The 22,817-nt window shown below is 54.4% G+C and overlaps 2 protein-coding genes across 12 annotated transcripts; one reads left to right on the top strand and one right to left on the bottom strand.

Annotated features, from left to right (window-relative positions):
- The first annotated feature begins 1,489 nt into the window (after positions 1-1,489).
- Positions 1,490-21,253, top strand: USH1G (USH1 protein network component sans). 10 transcript variants are annotated; one of them, XM_068655356.1, is made up of 7 exons: positions 1,490-1,754; positions 2,198-2,340; positions 4,003-4,033; positions 11,521-11,614; positions 12,548-13,011; positions 18,880-20,121; positions 20,849-21,253. In XM_068655356.1, exons 5-7 carry the CDS (start codon positions 12,848-12,850, stop codon positions 20,850-20,852), a joined length of 1,410 nt encoding a protein of 469 aa, XP_068511457.1. In that variant the 5' UTR covers positions 1,490-1,754; positions 2,198-2,340; positions 4,003-4,033; positions 11,521-11,614; positions 12,548-12,847; the 3' UTR covers positions 20,853-21,253. The 10 variants fall into 10 exon arrangements, with proteins under 10 accessions (XP_068511457.1, XP_068511453.1, XP_068511449.1 ...); XM_068655352.1 differs by having other exon boundaries at positions 11,856-13,011; XM_068655348.1 differs by having other exon boundaries at positions 11,521-13,011.
- OTOP2 (otopetrin 2) lies at positions 2,375-10,187 on the bottom strand. 2 transcript variants are annotated; one of them, XM_068655345.1, is made up of 7 exons: positions 10,049-10,187; positions 8,996-9,421; positions 8,385-8,521; positions 7,765-7,823; positions 6,941-7,074; positions 5,601-6,490; positions 2,375-4,690 (listed from the first exon to the last, which is right to left on the bottom strand). In XM_068655345.1, the coding sequence occupies exons 2-7, from the start codon at positions 9,387-9,389 to the stop codon at positions 4,520-4,522; spliced, it is 1,785 nt and encodes a 594-aa protein (XP_068511446.1). In that variant the 5' UTR covers positions 9,390-9,421; positions 10,049-10,187; the 3' UTR covers positions 2,375-4,519. The 2 variants fall into 2 exon arrangements, with proteins under 2 accessions (XP_068511446.1, XP_068511445.1); XM_068655344.1 differs by having other exon boundaries at positions 8,996-9,424; positions 10,049-10,182.
- Positions 21,254-22,817: the final 1,564 nt, after the last annotated feature.

The raw sequence follows: 22,817 nt of genomic DNA, 5'->3' as shown, positions 1-22,817 counted from the left end.
CTCTTGACCGTAAATTAGTGTGACCATGCAGAGCTGGGAAATCGAGGGCGGGAGTCTGAATATACCCTTGGGTAAGGAAACTTAGGTGGAATCACAGGACTCTCCTTTAAAGATTTGCCTGAAGTAAAATGCTGGGACCGGCCTTGCCCAGTGGTTTTGCCAACAGGACTGTGCATCTGGGCTGCAGAGATGGAGCATCCTTCGTAGCCCTCACTGGCTGTGGAGCAGAGATTAAAATCAGAGGAGGTATAAATCCCTGGAAGACTAGTTAATCCTCCAGATTTGGCCTTTATGTTGAAGAATGGCAGCTGTTAATAGTTAAAATGCTTAAATGTATTGACACAAGTTTAACCGAGAGATGTTAAACATGCAAGTGTGCAGGAGAAGGGCCAAAAGTGGGCGAGTTGCGCTGATGGGATCAAGCACACAAACCCAGGTGGTTCCCATTGCTGCCCTGCAGCAGCTGCCTTTACTTGGAGGCCAAGGGAAAGCTGCTGAATGCCCCTCTGCTATCAGCAGGGTGCTTGTTAATGGCGTTATCAGCGCGCTTAGCAGTAACAGCACCCAGGCTGGGCCAAGCGGATCTGTAAACAGGAGCTAAGGAGGAAGGAGGTCCGAGCCTCGCCACCGTGTTTGCCCAAAGGCTTTCTGAGGAATGCTGAGCGCCTCGCGCCTCCCCAGCCAGCCCACACCCTTCCTTCTTTCCCCTCCGCTGATAACCGGGCCGGTGACGTCTCCTGCGGGGCCAGGGAGTGAGTACCCTTTGGGGGTCAGCACGGGAGCAGCTTGGCCCCGTGTGGGCAGGGTGAGCCCGGCCCTGGCACCCGGCTCTGTCCCTGCCATGCTCAGCTCTGCGTCCTCCTCGCTGGCCCTCAGCAGAGGCTGCTTGGGCCTCCTGCAGGCATTGGGGTGCCCCTTGCTGGCCAGCCCAGTACCTCGGTCTCTGCAAAGTGTTCCTCCAGCACCAGCTCCTGGCCTGGCTCCAAGCAAGCCCCCAGAGCCGATCCTGCCTTGTGCCACCACTTGCCCCCTGCACTGTGACCTTCTCGACGCATCTGCTGCCCACTGACAGTAATGATTAACGTAGATTGCTCCCCTGTCACTGACGTACCTCAGGGCAAATCACTCTGATAAAAGACTTTTTTTTTTCCCCCCCTTGATAATAGAACAAAACTCGCCCTCAAATAACAGATGATTAAGAAGCAGAGGGGGTGGGAAAGCCTTGGTAGTGCTGGGATGGTGACTCAGGTCAGGCCATGCCCGTGACCTTCCCTTTCTGGTTTCTGGTTTCCTGCTCTTCAGCTTTCCCCCTTCTCGCTTCTCTCACTGAAAAGCCTTGGCTGTGGCACCTTACCCCTGGGCTCCCTCGAGGAGTGACTGTACCGGTGGGGTTCAGCGCTCCCACCAAGGCCCTGCAGCTCAGCTCCTGGCACTCTGAGGTGTTTCTGTACCCCAGTGAACCTCCTGGAAGCTCCTGCAAGGCCTTCATGTGCAGTGTCTGCAGCTTGGCAGTCACCGTGAAGCACATTGATGCCCCCCTTCCAAATGCAGGCCTGATCTCTGCTCTGTAACCGATGGCAGCCCCCTCGGTAGGATGCTGCTGGCCCAGCCTCATTCTCTGCTCTGACACAGCGCCCAAGCCCCGTGCCTCAGTTTCCCGGCCTGCAGGTGTGGGATATGGAGCTGGTGGAGCTTTGCCCCTCTCACGAGGATGGAGCAGCTCTCAGCTAACGGGACCCCTTCATGTCTCCCAGGTAGGCTGCGTTCGGGCTGCTCTCCTCTCCTTCCAACTCTCCAGTAAGAACAGGAGTTGCTCTGAGCACTGGGGCTGCGAGGAGGGCACAAGGCTCGGGTCGGGCACGTCGCTTTGCAGGGCTCGGCTGTGGCAGTGCCAGCCCCATGGCACACCCGGCTTTCGTCCCCAAGCCTGGGACGCTTGGCAGGTTGCCACCAGCCTCGGAGATAATCCCTTTGCACACTAGCTGACAACAGATATCTTTTGGGTAAGCAGTCCTTGAGCATACAGCAGGGCCCGTGCTCACAGAGGGGTTTTTCTTAAGGTTTGGGTTTTTTTTTTTTTAGTTTGTTTGAGGGGTGGTGTTTGTTTTTTTTTTTTTTTGGGGGGTGGTGTTGTGTTTTTTTTTTTTTTTTTTCTTTTCTTTTTGGGCTTGTTAATTCTGTTTCTCTCCTTTATTAGATACATAGATAATAGGGAAATAGCTATTTGTGAACCCTACCCACTGCCTCCCCCCGACATGCAAGTATGTGGCTGGAAGAAGAATGCAGCCCTTGGCTATAAACCACAGCCGTGCCCGCACTTGCAGCATGGAGATACCTCAGGTTAGCAAGTGGGCATCACGGACTTTGTGGCATTCCCAGAACTGTGCTTTATCAGGGTGTGATGGCTTGTGGCTGGATGTTGTTTCCTGCTGATCCGTCACCTTGGAGCGATTGGTCTGGGATTCAGTATCAGCGCTGTTTGCACGCTGCCTTGCCTGGCTTGGTGCACCCAGGCTTGGGAACCTGGGACCAGGCAATGGGTGTGCAGGAAGAAAACCCTGCATGTCCCTAAGGAACAGAGGTGGTGATTGAAGGTGTTGTCGACCTGTCAGAGCTCAGCACCTTGGGGTAAACCAAAGCATGAGGGCATACGTAGGACTGACGTCTGCTCACCATTTGCGTCTCTTTCTTGACATAACCTGTGACTCCCACAGTTAAAATTAACAAACCTTTTCTAAAACAAAAGCCAGTTTCTGGACGGAGATTTTATCTTAACTCTTTTTTGGCATTGATCTGGTAAAGTCTCTGCTAGGTTGATGGGGCAGGAGAGGCAGGCAGGCTGCTCCCAGGCTCGTGAAGGGAAGGAGGGACCCATCCAGGGGTGCTGGGGCACTGCAGTCTCCTGGGGACAGGGCAAATGGGCTCACGATGCCCAATGCCAGCCCCAGAGAATGTGGAGTGGTGATGCTGGCTGGTTTCAGACTGCCCAGGGACACCACTGCCTTCTGTTTTGGGGGTCTGGGTCTGTTTCTGGAGGGGGAAGGTGGTTTCAGATGCCCAGGCTGGCAGTGCAAGCACAGCACGTGCAGTCTGGGCTGTTAGACAGAAAATCACACCACTCGGTTTCAAATATCATGATTTCCTTTTATTTTTATTTTTTCCTTTGGCAAATGCACACGTCTGTAGGAAAAAAAAAGTCTGAAAGATTTCTGCCGCCTGTGCGCTATTCTTTATTTGAACAATAACCTTGGATGTCTCAGGGTACAGACAAAGCTCGGCTGTGCCATTTTGGCACACGTCTTCCCCCCGAGTGACGCCAGGTGGTGTGGGCTTCCCGCAGCTCTGCTTGGCCTCTGGACAAGGAGGATAGACCACTTCTACCTCCTGCAGCCCAGGTGTCCTGCTCTGAAAGCCTCCTCAACCATACCATGGTTCACGGAGGGCTGCAGGCACCCAGAAACTTGTGTCGGGGCTGTGCTCACAGCCTCAATGCCAGCACAGGCTGGTGGATGCAGTGCAATCATACCTTGAGGGCATGGGAGAGCAAGGGAGAGCTGTAGCATTGGACTGATTGCTGCGTTGTAGGGTGCAGAAGGTCCCTCTAGGAGGTCAGAGTTACAGTGAAAATCAATAAATAATCTCGTGTACAAAAATGTATTTATATTTAAAAAAAAATCATCATCTATTTAAAAAAAAAAAAAAAGAAAGAAAAGAAAAACAAATCTCTTCATCATTCTGTATTGCCCATAGGATCTTTATGGCTCTTGAGCCCTGATTCAGGAAAAAATGGGGGAAAAGTGTACTTCAATCTTGTCAGGGCCAGCCCAGGACCACGCACAGCACTCCCTCCTGGCACAGAAAGCTTCCTCCAGGAAGAAGGGAAACAGCAGGGGCTGACACAGAGAAGGGGCAAGAGGGCCAGTTGAAATGGGCAATACAAAGAGGAAGGATCCAGCATTTCCAAAAGCCTTTTTTGATCGCTTGTTTTTCACATCTCTGCAGGGCAGTGGTTTCTGACTGGCCGTACCAGAAGGTGAGTGGTTTCCCTTTCTTTGCCTTCTGCACCTGGGTTAGCCCCTCGTGCCCACTGGTCTCTGCGTGCAGGCAGGATTGGGCGCGTTTGCAGGCAGACACTGACTGTCCTACGGGGCTGAGCACCCACCCCACGGGAGAATAAGTCAGTGGCGTGAAGTGAACAGGCTCTTAAGAAGGCAGGTATGCGTCTTTGCATGAATCAAGAGTAATTACCGTGATCCTATGCTGGATCCCTTTTTTCTTTTAAGCTCTAAGAACTTCAGGCACACATATACACATCCATCCACACACAAGTAGCAAAAATAAAATCTGGACTATGTTTGGATGATCTTCACTGACAGTTCAGAAATGCCCCAACACTGCGAGGGGACATGATTCAGGCAGTGCTGGGAATCCCTCAGGACCCCTGGGCAGTCTCCCAGCCCTGGGGTGGGAAGAAGGTGGATTGCTCGAGGAGGATCTCATCTTCCTTGCAAGAGAGTCTTTAGGACATGATGTAGACCTCCAGCAAACTGGCCACTGCATGCATTCGGTAGAAGATCCCAAAGGGCAGGCAAATGTCCACAATAGCCGGCCACATGGAATCGCCATAGAAGTTCAGTTCTGTATCGTTGTCGAAGTGGGGCCGGGCACCAAACGCTGGCATGATCCAGAGCTGTTTGAGGAAATGGGAGAATAACGCTGTGGTGAGAGAGGGGAATGGCAGAGCAAGCACCTGCAATGACAGCTCCCGAGAGAGATGGTGAAAGAACAACCTTCTGAGTGTGAGACCAACGCGAGGAACCCCTGTTCACAATCAAGACCAAGCATGAGCTAGCGTTGTACCAAAAGAACAGCTTCAATTCATGCTCAGAAGATGGGCTTGGAAAAAGGCGAGCATGTCGTGTGTCAGTGTGGACCTGGCCTGCTCAGGCTCTGGGAGGAGCAAGCATGGGTAGGGTTGATCTGGCAGCAGTTTGGGCTGCTCAGGCTCGGCGTGCGTAAGTTGAGCTCAGAAGCTCAGCCGGTGTGTGTATGGTTGGGTGGGAGTCACCAGCATGTTCTTTATCAGCTGTTGCGTGAAGTGAGTTAGAGGATGTGATGCATTAACCAGCTGGGAATTTGGAGGCTCTCTTGAGATGTAATGTGTAGCTTGGCACTTTCAAAGGTGCAGCTGTCATCCTTCTTTGAATCCACCCAACATTCTTTCTTTGGGTGAGTAAAAGAATAAATTAATCTATTTTATTGCTTTTAGTAAGCTACTTTACTGTCTACTAATACTCAATGAAGCTACTGAAACTGATTCTTTTGTACCCGCTGATTTTGTCTGATATTCTGTTGATAACTGATGTCCTCTCTCAGCAAAGCCTAAAATATCTTAACTCCAGGACAGTTGCTCTTATAAATGACAAGGGAATTAGAGCTGGCTGCACTTAAAAATGTAAATAAGTCCACTCCTCGTGTAGTAGAAGCACAGAAAGGGTGGTTTTTGTATGGGCCCCATCCTTTCCAAGTATCTTTCAGACATTTGTGCTCCTTCCCCTCTCCCCCCACCCTGAGAAACTCTTCTCCCTGCATGTACTCACTATGATGTTGCTCAGCAGGAGGAACATGGAGATCTCCCTTAAGCACTTCCTCCTCCAGTTCATCTTCTTGGGGGCCGTGAGGGACCGCACGAGGTCGGAAGGAAGGCTGGCCTCAGCGCCAGGGGCAGTGCTAGGCGCCAAGGTGCTGCCGCCATCGGGCACGCGGAGGGACACGGCGCTGATGTTAACGAAGGTGAGACCACAGAGGTCCTTCTGGCGAGAACCATGCTTGTGGTCCTCCTTGGGGGGCTGCCGATGAAGGCCTTCGATGATGAAGATGTTCTGGAAGGTGTGCTGGGCGATCATCAGGAGGGCGTAGGTCAGGTTGAGGGCGCTGATGGCGTCCCTTGGTGTGCTGGCCACGATGGCCACGATGGAGTAGTAGGAAATAGCGTACTGCCCCAGGGCTGCGCCCATCAGCAGGGCCACGTCCAGGGTCCTGGTCGGGTTCTTGTGCCGGTCCATGTCTCTCTTGTCGAAGCGGTAGATGACGGAGCCTCCGATGCAGACGAGAGACATCAGGCCCAGACACACGATGTTGAAGATGTAGTACATGGTGAGTGCTTGGCTCTTGTTGGTGGATTCGGTGATGGAGTTTACCTGCACCTCGTAAACGATAAGGACGCCCAGGCCGCTCACCAGAATGATGAGGCCCAACACGATGCCTACAAAGAAGGTCCTTCGGAAGAGCCTGAACTTCAGGCGATGGATGTGGTGGGAGTGGTGTTCTATAAAGCGGCCCACGTTCTTCCACATGACATAAACCATGGCAGAGGCAAACAGGCTGTACTCGATGTTAAAGGGGTACAGCCAGAAGTAGCCATTCTTGAAAATCTGGCAGATTTGGCTGTTGCAATTGCAAACATCAGTGGAGCTGCTTCTCATTCCCACTGAAAGAAGATAAAAACACAGATGTATTACAGATAGAGGCCAGCACTTATTAGCAGCCATGAAGAACGGGGTGGTTAGGATCAGTGGAAAACAAGACCAAGGACAGAAGAATACATGACCTTTGAAAACAAGGACGCATCAACCTCAGCTTTTTGGTGTTTGTGCTTTTTCTAAAGAAGTTAGACAGGTGGCAGGTTAAATCTCTTTTTCCCTCCCTTCTTCCTTCTCACCCCATTTGTCCAGACCCTTCCACCTTCCACTCTCCTCGGTGGTACACACTGAAGAAATGAACATTAAGACCTAGCTTTTAACATACTGGCTTTGTTAAAGGAACCTTCAGCTCTAGATGGGCCTTCTGAAAATGCCCTGATAAAACCTGACATGAAGAGCTATTTCTACCCCAAACGTTCAATTCCTGTACCAGATGGCTTCACAAATGGGCAAATTACCTTTCAGGAGCCATCTGAGGAGGTCATCTGTCACATTTTTCTTCAACTTTGAGTGTGCTTTGTGAACGGACTCGTCTGTCACTGCAGACATCCACACTGCTAAGTTTGTAGTCAGAGTTAGCATCAAGCCGCACCTGCAGAAGAAGGAGGAGGATCCCCAGATTAAGGCAATGGCCCTAGGCCATGTTGCTCCCATCCATGTTAAAGACCTGTATGTGTGGCCAGAAGGACTGTGGGAGCTGCCTGAGGTGGTTTGAGGACTCTGTAGTAGACAGGGCTAGAAGTCCTAACCCTTTGTGTTGCTGTTCTCATTCTCTTCCTACTTTTTGTCCATGCTCATGAGAATTAGTAAAGCCTGAATCCTCCAGTTGGTTTTGGAGGAGCTTCTCAACAGGGAATATATTAATAGGTCTGGGTTGGTCTCCAGTGTTGCAAAAGTGGACAAGATCTTGTTTCTTTTATTTTTATTTTTATTTTTATTTTTTTTTTTTAGCCTGAGGAGGCTTGCCCACTGCATCTTTGCTTTCCATAGGGAAGCAGAAGTCAGCTATGAAGCATTTTATATAATGCTAATCATTTATTTAATACTAATCTGCTTGAGTGATGCTTGTATTCCAGCCCTGCTCAATCCATAGGTTATAAACCTCAATGGTTTGAGCTGGGATCTTAGGCTAGCTGGAAACTCAGCAGTTTTAATTTTGGTTAGCATTAAGGGAGTTGGGTTTGTCCCCTTGTGGCATCTCAGCTGAGTGAGAGAGTGCAGCAGATTTGCAGTGGCCCCGTGTTTCTGGACCAGAGGGATAAAGAAAAGCAGCATTGCTCACCTGGTAACGTTCAGGTGGACGTGGACGCAGTCTTTGGCAGACATCCATAGGAAGTATGTCTGGCAAGGACACAAGAAGAAAAAGAAAGCTTTGTTGCAAGAATGCCATCGTTCTGAAGCAGGGATCTCTCTTTAGCTTTGGTCCAGCTGGGCACAGGCTGTGAGCCCATAAGCCTGGCCATTTTGTTTGCTGTCTGTGGTCTGTTCTTTGCTCCTCCTGCCCAGTCCCACTGCCCCTGCTCTGCCCGTGCCCAAACTCTATTCCTACCTAAATTGTTCCTATCCAACTTCTTTCCTCATTGGTATTGACCCAGAGCAGATGGCCCTCTGTGCAGGGACTGCAAACTACAAGGCAGTCCCTGCCCTGCCCGTCCTCCTCCCTCTCTCCTCTTCACGGGAAAGACCTGGCTGGATGCTGCTTAGAGCCCGTGGCAAGGCATCCTGGCACAAATCCAGCTGTCACAGGCTGGGGCTGCTTGGAATCAATGCCTCAAAGCGAGTTGCCACAGCTGGAAGTTGCTGTGGTTTGCTGGAGCTGCCCTGCGTCCGTGAGACTGGAGCTCCTTCCCCTGGTGGCTCCGTCCCTCTACAGCTCCCCAGGGCACAGCGCAGCCCCCTCACCTGGACAACCACGAATATTGCTTGCACAATGGGGTAGATGATTTTGATTGCAGACAGGCAGCTGTAGAAGCTGGAGTAATATCCTATTTTGAACACATCCATGACAAGGCTGAAAATGGCAAACAGGATCAGGCCTCCTGTTGAAGAGACAGAGTATTTGTGGTTGGAGAGATGGGTGCACGTGGGATAATGCAAATGGGGGAAAGGAAGAGGAGGAACTATTGCTGTAGAGAGGCTTTGCTTCTACCTCAGTTTTTCCTCTCCCACCACCCAAATCATGGAGTAGTTTTGGCTAGAAAGGATTTCGGGAAGTCATCTGGATAAACACTCCAGTCTGACTGGGACTAACAGGTCTTGCAATGGAAAATGGCAAGGCTGGGAAGGAGCCTGGTGTTGTAAAGAGCTGAGAGCCCTCGCAGGTAAAGGGAGACCTGGCAGTGAAGCCAGGGGAGGGACTAGGAGCAGACCTGAAGCAGGGCATGATGCTACACCCCAGCACGGGAGAAGGAGCCTGTGCCCCAGGTGGTCATTCCTTCTTGTAATAATTAATGCCCACGTGAACTGCTCAGCCTGCCTCTTGCCTCCAGCATTTGCCCCCCACGAGCTCCTACCTCTCAGCCAGATGGGTCCAGCGTGGGAGTCTCTGCAGAGGATGGCATCTGGGCAGCGGGCGGTGCTGACGAGGTAGAAGATGATCCAGATGATGACTATCAGCATCATGACAGTCAGCAGGAAGAAGACGTCGTAATCGTGCACGGCAATTTTCTCAAAAGCCCCGCTGCTCACCAGTGTGCAGGCCAGCAGGGCTAAGTGCACGGCCAGCAGGATGGAGAACATGCGGCCGCCCTTTTTCCATACTTCCTTGGAGGCTGGAGCCGAGGGCTGGTGGCTATAAGGTGCTATCTGGCTCGAAGCCAGGCTGGCTTTGTCGTCCTTGTGTCCGCAGCCCATGCTGGAGTTGGAGCGTTGGATCTCGCTGTCCTTCCGCACAGGCTCTTCAGTCATGGTTCAGCTAATGCCGTAGCTGAGGGCTGGTGCTGCTGGGAGGAGAGGCCGTGAATAAGAAAGGTCACTTCATTTTGAATAGTCCGGGGCTGGACCAAAGTGAGACGTGGTGTGAGGAGGGGACAGAATGTATTGGGGGAATGGGAAAGGCTGAGACAGGAAGAGCAAAAAGAAGGACGGGCTCATTTTCATGCCTTTTCTTCCCGGTTCCCTGAAGACTTTATTCTTTCTTATGATGCTTTTGCCTGGGGAGATCCCAGGACAATTTGACAAAGCATGCCCAGTTTGCCACACCACATATTTATTGGTGTTTATTGATGTAAGATATTGGAAAAGCACCAGAGAAGCACTCCCAAGCTCAAATACCCCGAGGCAAATATCCAACGTGGTTTGGTTTCTAAATGTCAACCACTACACGTTCAGTGAGAACGTCATACTTCCTGGCTCAGAAGCAGGCTGCTGAAAGGTAAGGAAGCCCTGGGTGTCTTTGGAACCTCACATCATATTTTATAGCAGTTCCTGCAAGAGTGCTATGAGCTGTGTCTGCTCTCGTTCCCTCTAAAGCCCCTTCTCTATGCCAGGCTTGGGACTTCATTGGTTCTCTACAAGAAGCCCGAATCGAAGCAAAGTAACTGTTTGGACTGAGCCATTCCACCAACCTGCTTTGCTGCCTGGAATCCGAATCTCTGCTCTCGCCAGGCTGAGAAGTTCCCCTGGTGCCGCACTTTGGTCAGACGGAGAATTTATACCCGTTGGGATGGCTCTGTGATTTACACCATGTCTGGAGCTGGCAGCAGCGCTTCACGGGCTTCTCAGGGAAACTCATGTGATCCATTTTAGGCAATAGCTGATTTGGGGAAAGAGGGAGAGAGATAAGGGTTATTTACCTGGGGAGGGCACGAGCTGAGCAGGCTGCTGAGAATGGCACAGACCGCTCGGGCACAGGGTCACAGTTGCCATAGACAGAGCGAAGCCACCCCACCAAGTGGATCGCCCTGCAGGGACGAGATTTCCTCCCTTGAAAGAAGATGCTTTAGGTGATGAACTTTTTTTTTGCTGACGATTTTGGGCTTGGCTTTCTGGTCAACTGAACACAGTAAATACTGTGCCTCACCCCGTACAGTCCCCATCAGGGCTCCGAGCCTGCCCCACACAGGAAAGTTTTTGAGGAAAAAGAAGAAATTTGCATTTTTATCTATTCGCTGCCGAGGGCAGCTCAATCCTTTTGCACAGTGCCAACAAGGAGAAAAGGTTATCACGAGGACGGAGCAGGATTTGGAGACCGGGATCCGTGTTCCCCTTTGCTGGCACGCTGCCCTTCGCTTGTTGGGGTGGGATCACCTCTCTTTAGCCCTTGGGAGCTTAACCTCTGCTCCGAGGAGAAACAAACCCTGGTGCAAAACATGGAGCAGGTGGGATTTAAGCGTTTGCTGGGTTGGAGGCAAGGAGAAACTTTTTCCTCCAGCTCTTGGAGGAGAGATATCCCAGCAGGCGAGGTGGTGAGACCCGGGGCAGTTTTAGGGACAAGTTTTATTCCTTTACGAGGCAGCCTCTCTCAGAGCTTTTCCTCATCGTTTACAAGTTCAGGCACGGGTCCCTCCATGCCCCTCACTCCCTGCAGCCCGACAGGGATCCTGCGACCAGGTCCAGCCCTATCCCAGCCTCCTGGCACTGCGGGGACGAGCGATGTCCCCAGTGCCCGGCCCGGGGCCACCTCCGTGCGTCTTGCCCGTGCTGCCACCAGCTGGCTGCCACCCACACTGCTGGCTACACTCACCCACACGGGCTGGGGTTTTTTGGGGTGAGCAGCTGAGCTGTTCTCAGTCTGTTGCCTTTCCCAGGGAAAGCCCAGACCCCCCGTGCAGCGCCCAGGAGCTGGTAATGGTTACGTTTGGCAGAGATCTTGAAAAAGAGTCTGCAGAAGCCAGAGGCACGCAGACCCCCCGGGCTACGCGCACTGATTTACTCGCCCTCATTTGTCCTTAACAGCCAGCAACAGAGGAAAGAGTGTTTGCTGCCTTGGGCAATGCTCCCGATCCCCCGTGGGAGCCACCATACAGCACGGCAGTAATAACAAGCTTAATTAGTAATAGGATGAGAATCATTAAATAACCTGGGTAATGAATTGCAGACGTTACTGTGCTGCTTTTCACCTGAAGAATCCCAGCGGCAAATACCTCTGTGTCGGCTGCATCCGTCAGGACTCGCCTGGGGAGGCCGAGCGGGTGAGTACAGAGCCATCGGTGTGAGCGAGCCCTGCAGGGTGCTTACAGGTGTCCCCAGGCAGCCGGCACCGTGACTCAGAGCCGCTCACCCCGGGGTTAATCACTGCAGCTCCTGCAGGTGCACCCGGGGGCTGTTTTGGGGCCACGCTGCTCTGTTTGGGTGTTTTCTTGCTTAGAAGGATAAGCTGCATTTCTCTTTGGTTTTGCTCCTTCTCATGCCTCTCTGTTCGTTACCTTTCAGCCTGCTCTTTCAGCCTTTCTCCTTTCCTCTGTCCTCCCTTTCTCGCTGCTCTCAGTGGCTGTGTGCCATCCTAGGACCTCAGTGGCAGATGTGGGATCATCTCCAGAGCCCCCCATCTCCACAGCCCCCCATCTCCAGAACCAGGGCACTCAGCCAGCAAAGCACTGGGGTCCTGCAGGGAATTCCTCCTCCCTGGCAGCGTGGCCCAGGGGTTGCAATTCTCCTCGTGGCACAACGTCCTGCGACAGCCCCGTGCCTCAGCAGGTGCCCGGGCTCAGCTCAGTGTCTCCCGGCAGCAGAGGGTGCCCCGGGCCTGGAAATCCTGTGGGAGCTGGCCCTGGGGTGGAGGCATCGTTTGGGACACTTAGCTCCCTGCAGAAATTTAGTGTTGGTATAAAGGGTGCTGGAGGGTGGCCACAGCCCCTCTAGCACATCGTGGCAGAACTGAGGCATGGACAGGAGCAGTCTGGGGCTCCTACAGCTCCCTGCTGCTCCCTGGGGAGCTCCGATGGGGCTGTGGGTACAGGCAGGGGGCTCCTGCTCCATCAGCCCCCTCCCGCTGCCCCACTGACTGCGAGGGGGCTCAGGAGCGGATATCAGGCAGGATACAGCCCGTGAGACTTTTGTGCAGCTCTGCTTAGGGGGGATATTTCATCCTTACAAGCTCTTACTGAGTGACCGCGAACCCACAGCGCTCTGCTGAGCCTGGCACGGCGATGCTGCTTAATTGGAGCTTTTAATGTGCTGCGGAGCTGGCGCGTGACAGGTTCCCCGTGAGGAGCCGCCAGCACCGGAGGACGTTTAGGACCCAGGGGAAGCACCGCAGAGCGTGGCTGGAAGGAGCCGCTGCCTCCCTGCCACGACTTCTCAGGTGTCCTGGCACGCCGGAGCTGTGCGGGGCCAGCCGGGCCCTCCTGGCAGCTCCCCGTCCCCATGCCCACCCCGTGAGCCCCCCGCGCACCCATGCGCTCGCCCAGGGACCGCTCGGCACCATGAACGACCAGTACCACCGAGCAGCCCGGGACGGCTACCTGGACCTCCTGAAGGAAGCCACCAAGAAGGACCTCAACTCGCCAGACGAGGATGGCATGACCCCGACCCTCTGGGCTGCCTACCACGGCAACCTGGACGCCCTGCGCCTCATCGTCAGCAGAGGGTGAGTGCTGGTGGGGGCTCGGTGCCGCTCCCCGGGGATGGGGTCACTCAGACCCCATCTTTCCCCCTTTTCCTTGCTCACATGTCAGTGTGGGTGCAAATGCTCCACGAACTGGTGGTTTCTGACCGTAACGCCTCCCCTCCTGTCCCCAGCTCATTATATTTTGCTCCTTGTGGTGCTTTAAGTCTGATCCTGTGCTCCTGGTGACCACCCCGTGTTCCTGGTTCTCTGCCCCTATAACTGCCCGTGGCCTTGTTCCTGCCCCAAACCCCTCCTGCAGCTCCCCAGGTAGGGCTGGGTCCCCCCTGCAAGTGCCTTGCAGTCCTGGGTCAGGTCCCGTAAGGACAGGCAGAGCCGAAATGCCAGCACATCAGGTCACTGCCACAAAGGCAGCCCTTAGCCCTTCTAAATGAGGGGACAGCGACAATAAGAGCTCCTTCTGTCCCACAAAACGCTCGTACAGAGGGACGTGTGCCGTGCCAGCTGGCAGCAGGTGATGCTCCTCTGCTCTACCCAAAGCTGGGTCTGAGTGTGTGCCCTACCAGCAGCCTGTTCTGGATGTGGAGCCTGGGAAATTTAGGAGCAGATCCCCCAAGAGCAGATTTCTTCCAGCCCTTTGTTGTTTTTTTTTCTTCTGATATGGAGGAATAGTGCTGGGTTCGGGACGTACACTGCGCCTCCTGGGTCAGGGCTCAGCGGGGCCGTCAGCTCCCACGCTGAGATTTCCCTGCCTGGGCTGTGTTTGCAGCTCTCCCTTGTACGAGGTCGGCTGTGTCTCTGCTCTGCCTGTTCCTGGGCTCAGCACCTCCTGATGCTCCGGTCGGCTGGTGTAAAACCTTCAGCCTGGCCCGCTGCGTTTACAGGCACACGTTGCTGCCCTTCCATGGTAAAGGGTTTTCTCTTCAGATCTGGGCTGTGTACAGTTGGTTTAGGAAGTCCTTGAGTGCCTGGTGCATTAGGGGAATGCTCAGGAAAGGATGTTCTCAGGGCAGGCACCGTGGGAGGTGATGCCCCGGGGCCATGCAGCTGCTCTTCTGGGTGCACCCATCGCCTGACTTGTGGCACGTGGTGTCACAGCCACCGGGGGACAAAGAGGGGGCTGTGGGACTTGGTGGGTGCAGCTTGGCAGCGATTGTGCCCAGCACTGTCAGGAAATGTGCGAGACAGAAGCAGAAATCTCCTCCGAGTTCTGGGAAATTGCCACCTGGAGGGATGAGGGCAGGAGCTCCAGGGATGGGACCCTGACAGTGGAAATGGTTCCAAAGATGCTCTGATGGCCAAGAGCCTTTTTGGAGGGGCGTTTGCCCACAGCCCACCCTGTGCTGCCCCACACATCCATGCCAGCAGATCCTGCCTCTCCACGATCCCAAGGGCTGCTTCACCGCAGAGGGGCCCCTTTCATAAATTCAAAAGGTCCTCGTGGATGTGTCTGCGTGCAGCTTGGCCGCTGTTTAATTAACAGCCTAACATTCATTTGCTCCTGACAGGGAAAATAGCACGGCAGAGGCTCGGTGCCCTTTAGGTGATGGATGGGGCAGCGAAGCACTTGTCTGTGGGGCTGCAGGGCGCGTTTACAGCCGTGCACTCATCTTCTTGCCCAGCACCATGCAGAAACTGGTGAAACCTCCTCGTCCTTGCAGCCAGTGCTGGATGCATGAGAAATGGAAAAGCTCCCAGGCAGGGGTACCGGGGGGGAAACCATGCAGGCTCTGGGATTGAGGGGAGATGGGGGCCTCGGGGGCACCTGGAAATGCCCAGTCCTCCTCGCCAGCACTGCGCAGTGGTGCTGGCACCCAGAGCAGCTGGTGGATTGAGCTCTGTGGCCAGGCTGTTCCCAAATGCCCCAGCGAGGCTGTGGGGGCAAAAATCACTGCTCCTGCCCCCCTGGCATTTAGGGTCAGCTCGGCTCCATCTCCAGCGAAGGAGCTGTGCTCGTGTGCCTGTGCGTTCAGCAGGTAGTGGCATGGGGCTGAGGTGGGGACAGGGAAATAAAGTCCAGCAAATCTGTTGGTGGGTCCTTGGGGAAGGTTTGTCATCTCGGCCTGCAGAGAAGGGGTGACGAAGTGGGCTTGTTGCTCCATCCAGGCTGGAGCAGGAGAGGTGGTGCTGTAACAGCCAGTGACGTGTCTGTGCCTCGCTGCCACTTTTGCAAGGGGATGGAGAGAAGGGATGGGATGGAGGCATTAGCACTGCCTCATCCTTCTTGTTAGCAGCACAAAAAGCCTTTTTCTTCCTCCTGGCTGAGCTCCAGCGAGGGAAACAAACCCAATTAGCGTGACGGCTGGGAAAAGAGAGGCTCGCTGGCATTTAGTGTTGCGGATTTTCGGAGGCAGTAATTCCTCAGCGCGGTTCATTAGCACCGCCGTGCCAGTGACGGGCGTCTGTCCATCTCCAGGTCTCCAGGCGCCCATGGGCCCCTGCTGGGAGCAGCAGGGCTCCCAGCCTTGGAGTGGCCCAGAGGGAGCTGAGGATGTGGCTTTAAACCAGACAGGCTGGAAGCCAGGGCTGCACATCCCTGCCATGGGGCTGGCGACCACCCTGAGCAGCACGGTTGTGCTTTTGGGGAGCTTCCCCTGGGGGATGCCCTGCGACCATCAGCCTAACCTGAAGAAGCTGGTGCTAGATTTGTAGGGATCTGAGCCTGTTGGAGGAAAGATGAATCCTGTGCTTAGCACCAGCTGGGCAGAGCTTGGGATGCAGGACCTACGGGATCCCAAATTCACCTTTTCCTCTCTGTGCCAGTCTCTGCTTGCACCAATGCCCTGACTGCTGAAGCCATTGCTGTGCTGAAGCTGTCTGGGTTTTCCTCAAGCCATAAATGACTTTCTCCTCTTCCCATGAAAAACACCGCTGCGTGTTTTGTAGGAGCTGGCTGGCTCCTTGCGGATCAGAGGCCCTGATCCTTTGTGCACCTCCACGAGTGTGCCTGCCGGGGGCTGAGCCAGCCCATCGCCATCGGAGGAACTCTGCACGTGTGGCCGGGGAAGGACGAGCGTGAGTGCTGGTGGATTCCCAGGGTAATTGGGATCCCACGGGGGAAGCAGAGGGGAAAAGCCGGCAGGAAGGGAGTGAGCGTGCGCGTCACGGTGAGAAGGCAGTGACTCAGGAGATGCACACGTCCACCCGAGGGGCTCAATTAACAGCCTTTTTAATAATGATTATTACGGGAGTTGACTCAGCACCTGACAACGCTTTGAAGCTGAGAAGCGCTGCGCTTCACACCTGTTATTAAAATGCGTTCCCACTTAGTGGACCCTGCAGTCAGCATCTGCTGGTGCGCAGCGCCCTCGAGGTGAAGTTTTGCCCAGGCTGACACCCGCCAGAGGGAGGGCCTCGTGCTTATTATCGGCGCCGGATCACACAGGTCGACTTTGCAAGTCACCATTCTTCTTTCCTGTTTTTTAGTGCCTCCGGCAGACATTTATAGGACAAAGGGACCTAGAGATCTAATTTTGCTCTAATACTTTTGTTCCTAGGCAATGGAAATGTCCAGGGAAAACTCGTTTTGATGCTCCTTCCTCTCACTTTTTCTCTGAAGCAATGAAAAGCAAAGCAAACCTTCAAATATGCATCCCCCGGGACCTCTCTGGCTTTGCTCTTTGCCAGCCAAACCAGGCCCTGAGACGTGTGTTAAGTGTCTGTATGCTTGCTATGGGGAGCAAGATTGCTTAAGTCCCTGTCCAAATCACTGGTCCCTGTACCTGTGGGGAGCCTCCTGGTGCCCTGCCCCCCCTGGCTGTGCCCGTGGGAGCTGGCACAGCTCCGTGTGCCCACCCAGAGCACATGGAAATGAGCCAAGGACCCTTCACGCGCCGGAGTCCCACCGCCAGCTCCAGCAGTTCCAGTTTCGCTGGCTCTTTAATCCAGCCCCATCAATAATTTACTCCTCTCTTGCAAATCATCAAATATTTATCCCCCCCGTGAATTTCCCAGCCTGGACATGTCACTACGAGGGTAGACGGGCAGGCTAAGGAGTTGCTGCCCCGGGAGCGTGGCGGTGCCGCAGGACCGGCTGCTCTCCTCCCCTGCTGGCTGCACGGCTCCTCAGTCCCTGTAACCTGCTGTCCCTTCTCCTCCCTGGTGTTCTTCCAGGCCTCATCTTTGAAGCCTTTCTCTGCTTCTGTAGGAGAAGTTGCAGGTTCTGGGGGCTGTGCTCGCAGGGCTTGGCGAGCTTTCTGGCTTGGTTCCCTTCCACGGCGTTGAATCTTTTGACCAACTGTTGCTGGATTTGCCAGCAAGCTCAAGTTGTAGACTTACTAATTTTCTACAAGTTTTGTGAAAGGAGGTGTGTGTTGGAGAGCAGCTGCAGATGTTTCCACCACAGGCATCCGGCCTTGTGCTGGAGCTGGAGATGCGAAGCAGCTCAGCTCTTGTGATGGCCGCTGTCTTTCTCCAAAGTACCTCTTGTCCTCCCTCACGTGAGCGGGGCTGCAGCACACGTGGGGTTTGGGAGGGTTCTGAGACCCAGCAGGTCTCATCAATACAGGAGGCAGCTGGGCGTGAAGTAACACAGGCTGAGGGTCTCAAGGGTGCATTCACCTTCTGGACTTCTGGTTCCACCGAGGGATTTACTCTTTCCCTTGAGGGCCTGCAGAAAGCAACCCAACGCCTGAGCAGGCCGAGCCCTCTTCCAGATGCTTCCCTGCAGGCCTGGGCCTGGTGCTGGGCACCTCGCGGTGGGAGAGCAGCGCTCAGCTCCTCTGGAGCTCATTGGGAAGGGTGGTGAGGAAACTGCAGGAGCTGAGTCACGGCTCTGCAGAGCCCTGATCCCCCGAGGGGAGCTGCTCCGGAGGGTGGTGGAGCTGCGGAGCCTTAATAAAGGCTTTGCCTCGGCCATGTGCACGAAGGAGAGCGCCGTGTTGACTGATACTGCTGCCGGCTGCATAGCATTAGCACACTCGCTCGAGCGAAAGCTGGTGCCAGCAGGGGTGTGAACTATCTCTTGTTTCAGCAGGTCATAAATACAGAGGAATGCCAGGAGGATGGAGCTCCCTTTGCTCCTAGGTTCGTGTCTGTCCTGTAACAGAGGCAGGAGATGTGGGCAGGAGGCTGTGCCCCATCAGCAACGCTGGGGTAGGGGCCGGCACGATGTGAGGAGAGATGCTAATTGCATTAGTCGAGTGTTCGGCTCTTGAGGAGTGCAGAAACCTAATCTCCACTTTCTCTGAAACTGGATTCTCAGGATGTGCTAATACCACTGCGCTTCGAGCCATGCAATCGAAACCGAGCGTGGTGCGGCAAAAACCCCCACAGAACCCCAACCTCCAGGCCCATGCCAGCAACCTTGCTCTTGTTCCCCTCCAAAGTCGTGACCTCGGGGCCCTGAGGTCCCCCAGGCAGGAGCAAAGAGGAAGGTGGGGGGGTGCAGCAGCGGGTGGATGGCATTTTGTGGTGGTGCTGCCATCCTGGTGGGATGCCGTGGTGTCCCACCCAGGGCGTGGTGGACGGAGCGGTGTTTTGGTGGAGCCTGAGCGAAGCCAAGATTCGGAGATGGGATCTGAGTAGTATTTAATGGGATGTTTGAGGTTTGAAATGTTAAGGCCTGAGCTGGAATCAGCCTCGTATCTCAGCTCTGGGCTAATCAGAATCCGGCCTGTCTTCCTCCAGAAACTGGTTTGGTGCAGGAACACGTGTCTCCTGAGAGCTGAATTCAATGTTGTGGGAGATACTATGGACTTGTCTGTCAGGCACGTGAATCCGTGCCATTGTACGTGCCACTTCAAAACTTAAAATTAGGTTGTAGAAGAGGAGAAAAAAGTTCATTGTACTGATTTGCCCCGCACAACTGCAATACCATGTTTTTTTGGGACACATCTCAGCGGTCCGTCAGCCAAGGCTGCATGCTAACTGGTTCTTTTCCTTGTCTAGGGGGGATCCAGACAAATGTGACATCTGGGGGAACACCCCCCTTCACCTGGCGGCAGCCAACGGCCACCTGAACTGCCTTTCCTTCCTCATCTCTTTTGGGGCCAACATCTGGTGCCTGGACAACGACTACCACACCCCGCTGGACATGGCAGCCATGAAGGGGCACATGGAGTGCGTGCGCTACCTGGACTCTATCGCTGCCAAGCAGAGCAGCCTCAACCCCAAGCTGGTGAGCAAGCTGAAGGACAAGGCCTTCCGCGACGCCGAGCGGAGGATCAAGGACTGCGTGAAGCTGCAGAAGAAACACCACGAGAGGATGGAGAAACGGTACAGGAAGGAGATGTCGGATAACTCAGACACCATGAGCTTCTCCAGCTACTCGAGTAGCACCTTAAGCAAGAAGTTCCAACACATGTCTATGGTGACGTCCCTGCCATACTCACAAGCCACCATCCACGGCACAGCCAAGGGAAAGACGAAAATACAGAAGAAGCTAGAGAAGAAGAAGCAGGTGGATGGGACCTTCAAGATCTACGAGGACGGGAGGAAAAGCGTGCGCTCTCTGTCCGGCCTGCAGCTGGGGAACGACGTGATGTTCGTGAAGCAGGGCACGTACGCCAGCCCCAAGGAGTGGACCCGCCGTAATATCAGAGACATGTTCCTCACAGATGAAGACACCGTCTCCCGTGCCATAAGCGACCCGGGTTTGCACATGGACTCGGCCCACTCCGAAGTCAGCACTGACTCCGGCCACGACTCCTTGTTCAACCGCCCCGGGCTGGGCACCATGGTGTTCAGGCGCAACTACGTCAGCAGCGGGCTCTTCGGCATCGGCCGGGAGGACGCCGGCATGCCAGGCGAAGGTGATACGGATGGGCTGGGTGTCAAACTGCGGAGCCGCCTGCAGCGCTCGCCAAGTCTCAACGACAGCATTGGCAGTGCCAACAGCCTGCAGGAGAGGAACGCGGAGGACCTACCCTGGGACGAGGTGGAGCTGGGCTTAGATGACGATGACGAACCCGACACCAGCCCCTTGGAGACTTTTCTGGCTTCCCTGCACATGTTTGAGTTTATCTCCATCTTGAAGAAGGAAAAGATCGACTTGGAGGCCCTCATGCTGTGTTCAGACAATGATCTGAAGAGCATCAATATCCCACTGGGCCCCAGGAAAAAGATTGTGGATGCCATCCAGAGGAGACGGCAGACTCTGGAGAGGCCAGATGTCATTGTAGACACTGAACTGTAAGTAGGAGATGGGACCATTGAGTGATTAAACCTTTCAGCAGGTAGAGATTTGGATAGTGTAAGGCCTTGTTTTCAACCCACTTGGAAAAGCAGGAGCCCAGGTAATCTCAGTGCTTCTGTGGGTGGGCAAATTCCTGCTTGTGTGGAAACGATGAGAGTTCGGAGAGGTGGCAATAGCGTTCGTTACTCAACAGCCCTCGTGTGGCTTGGCAGGACGTGAAGTCCTTGTTTGGTTTCATAACCTATATGAATGCAGACTGCTCTGTGGTCTGATTCTTCTGAGTCCCTGTAGCTGGGATTTTCAACCATGCTCATGCTTGCCTTGACTCTTCACCTTCCGAAGGCATGAAGAAATCAGCCGTGGTTGCCCAGTGGGAGCAGGCTGAGGGCAGTGCCCAGTGGCATTGACAATCCTCCCCAGGGTGCTTCAGATCTTGCTCAAGCCTTTGGGACTGCGTTATCTGGGCTGGAGTTGTTGCTCTTCTGCGGTGCTTCCAGGGTTTGTTTGGCTTGGTCTGAGGACCACAGGCCTGCCGTTGAGGTGAGCGGAAGGCATCACTGGGGTCTCCCTGCTGTCGCATCCGCTGACACCTCAAACCACTGTGTCGTTTGGGCTTCCCAGTCTTCAAATACCTGTGTGTTTCTTGCTGGTTCTGCTGCCTTCCAGCACAGCTCAGTTTTGGATTCCCAGGGCACTGACAGACTTTTCTCTTTCCTTTTGCAGATAGCAACAGCAGCATTTTATTACATTTTTTTTTTTTTAAACGAAACAAACCCAGTTCTAAGTTGCCAGAAAACACAAGCCAGAGACTCTCTTCCCGGGGCAGCTGAAAGCCACAGCCATCCCCATCCATCCCTCCTGCTCCCTCATTCTGCTCCCCACCTGCGGGATGCTCTGGGGCGGTTCGTGGCGCGGAGGACGGCTGCTGAGATGGGACCGGGCAGCTTCCACCTGCCCACCTGAAGGGATGGTGATCACCAGCTCCCTGCAGGAACAAGCGTGCCGCACGTGGCTGGAGCACTGCACGGCCACGGGCCGAGAGACCACGCGAAGCCATGAACTGAAGGAGCCATGCGACGGTACTTCCAAGGGGACCCAAAATAAATAATTACACATCTTCTTCCTTGAGCAAGTGGTTGATTTGGGGTGCTGGGTGGCGGCTCTCGTGGTCGTCGTTTGCTTTGGTGTGTTGTTTGATGCTCTGTTTTCGGAAGGGAGTTTTTGCTTACCTTGGTTTGAGGCTGTTCAGCTTGATATTTGCCAGCCCTGACTTCTGCCAGGGGGTGCTCAGCACGCCTGAGAGTCTGGCCCATGCTGCCTAGAGAGCAGCAATCTGAAATGAAGATGCTGTTCCGAATGTCTTGGTAGTTTCCCTTCGAAGCGCTTGCCAGATGGCTGTCCCACGGAGCCAGTGTGTCTGTCCATCTTTGGGGCTCTCGGTGGCACCAGCAGGGTGTGAGGAGGGCCTGGATTTGCACCTGGGTGCAGCACCGCTGGATCCCACAGGCAGGTGCAGCCTGGTCCAAGTGCCCCGATGTGTCCGTGCTCAGTGCGTAGCCCAGCTCTGACCCACAGCACCGGGCGTCTCACTGACCATTACGTTCAATTTCTGAGCTTTTAGCTCCTGGCCCCTACTGCAGCATTTTATGTACAAGCCCCAGAGATGGCTCCTGGTGAAAGGAGCATTTCTGGGGTGCAGCAGCAGGCTGGGGACCTGCAGCACCCCCAGCCCGCACCTGGGCAGTGACACAGCCCAAGGGGAGCATCAGCAGCCCCGTGCACACCAGGCCCTGTGCAGGGCGCTGGCAATGTGCTGGTCCAGGCTGCAATGCAAAACTCTGGATCAGAGAAATGCTGCCCTGATCATTGGTGCTGGAACAGCTTCAGGTGAGATTGCAAAGCCACAACACGTGGAGCACCACCAGGTAGCTCACAGGTTATTTGCAGAGGTACAGCACTGCTCCACTGCAGGCAGCTGCAACCTGGATCACAGCAGGAATGAAACTACGGCCGTGATGATCCCTTCCAGCCCTCTGCTTGTCCTCCAAGCACTTGAAGGTCTCCTTTGAGATCCAGGCTGGGGCAGCTCACTGCTGTTGGTCACATCCTGCCCCTTGTTACAGCAGCAGCTTCCTGAGGGTGCACCCACTGCTGCAGAGCAGGACTTGGGCTCCTGCTGGTCCTTCCAGGGAGAAAAGCCAGGCCCAGCCCTTGCAAGAAACGCTGCCTGCTCCAGCAGGGCACGGCAGTGTGTGTGGGCTTAAATCCTGCCCCTAAGCAGAGGGCTGCTTGCTCAGCGCACAGGGAGCTGGAGGAATGGGCTCAGGTGCAGCTGGGTTTATCCAGCCTTGTCTCAAGGATGCACAGAGAAGGAATAACCTGAGCACTGCTAGCAGGCACCACGTGCTCACCCCAGCTCTGGGATCTGGCCGCGCTCGTCCCTTTTTGGCTGTGCTTTCTCTTTCCTTGTGTAATGGGGGGCAGCACAGGCTGGAGCTGTAATCAGGCAGCTTTGCAAAGGCACCTCGGGCCAGAGCGGCCCTTTGCATTTTTTAAGTATTTTTTTAATAGCTAAAAAAGCTTTTAGGATTTAAGTAAGCAGCCCTACATAATTCTTGGCATGACTTGCAGGCAGAAGGGTGAGCACTCACACGTGCTGTGCTCTCAGCAAGCCTGCGCAGGCTGAGGCTTT

Source organism: Anas acuta, chromosome 18 (genome assembly GCF_963932015.1).
Source record: "Anas acuta chromosome 18, bAnaAcu1.1, whole genome shotgun sequence".
NCBI classification, from domain to species: domain Eukaryota; kingdom Metazoa; phylum Chordata; class Aves; order Anseriformes; family Anatidae; genus Anas; species Anas acuta.
This window is presented reverse-complemented; position numbering and strand designations above follow the sequence as displayed.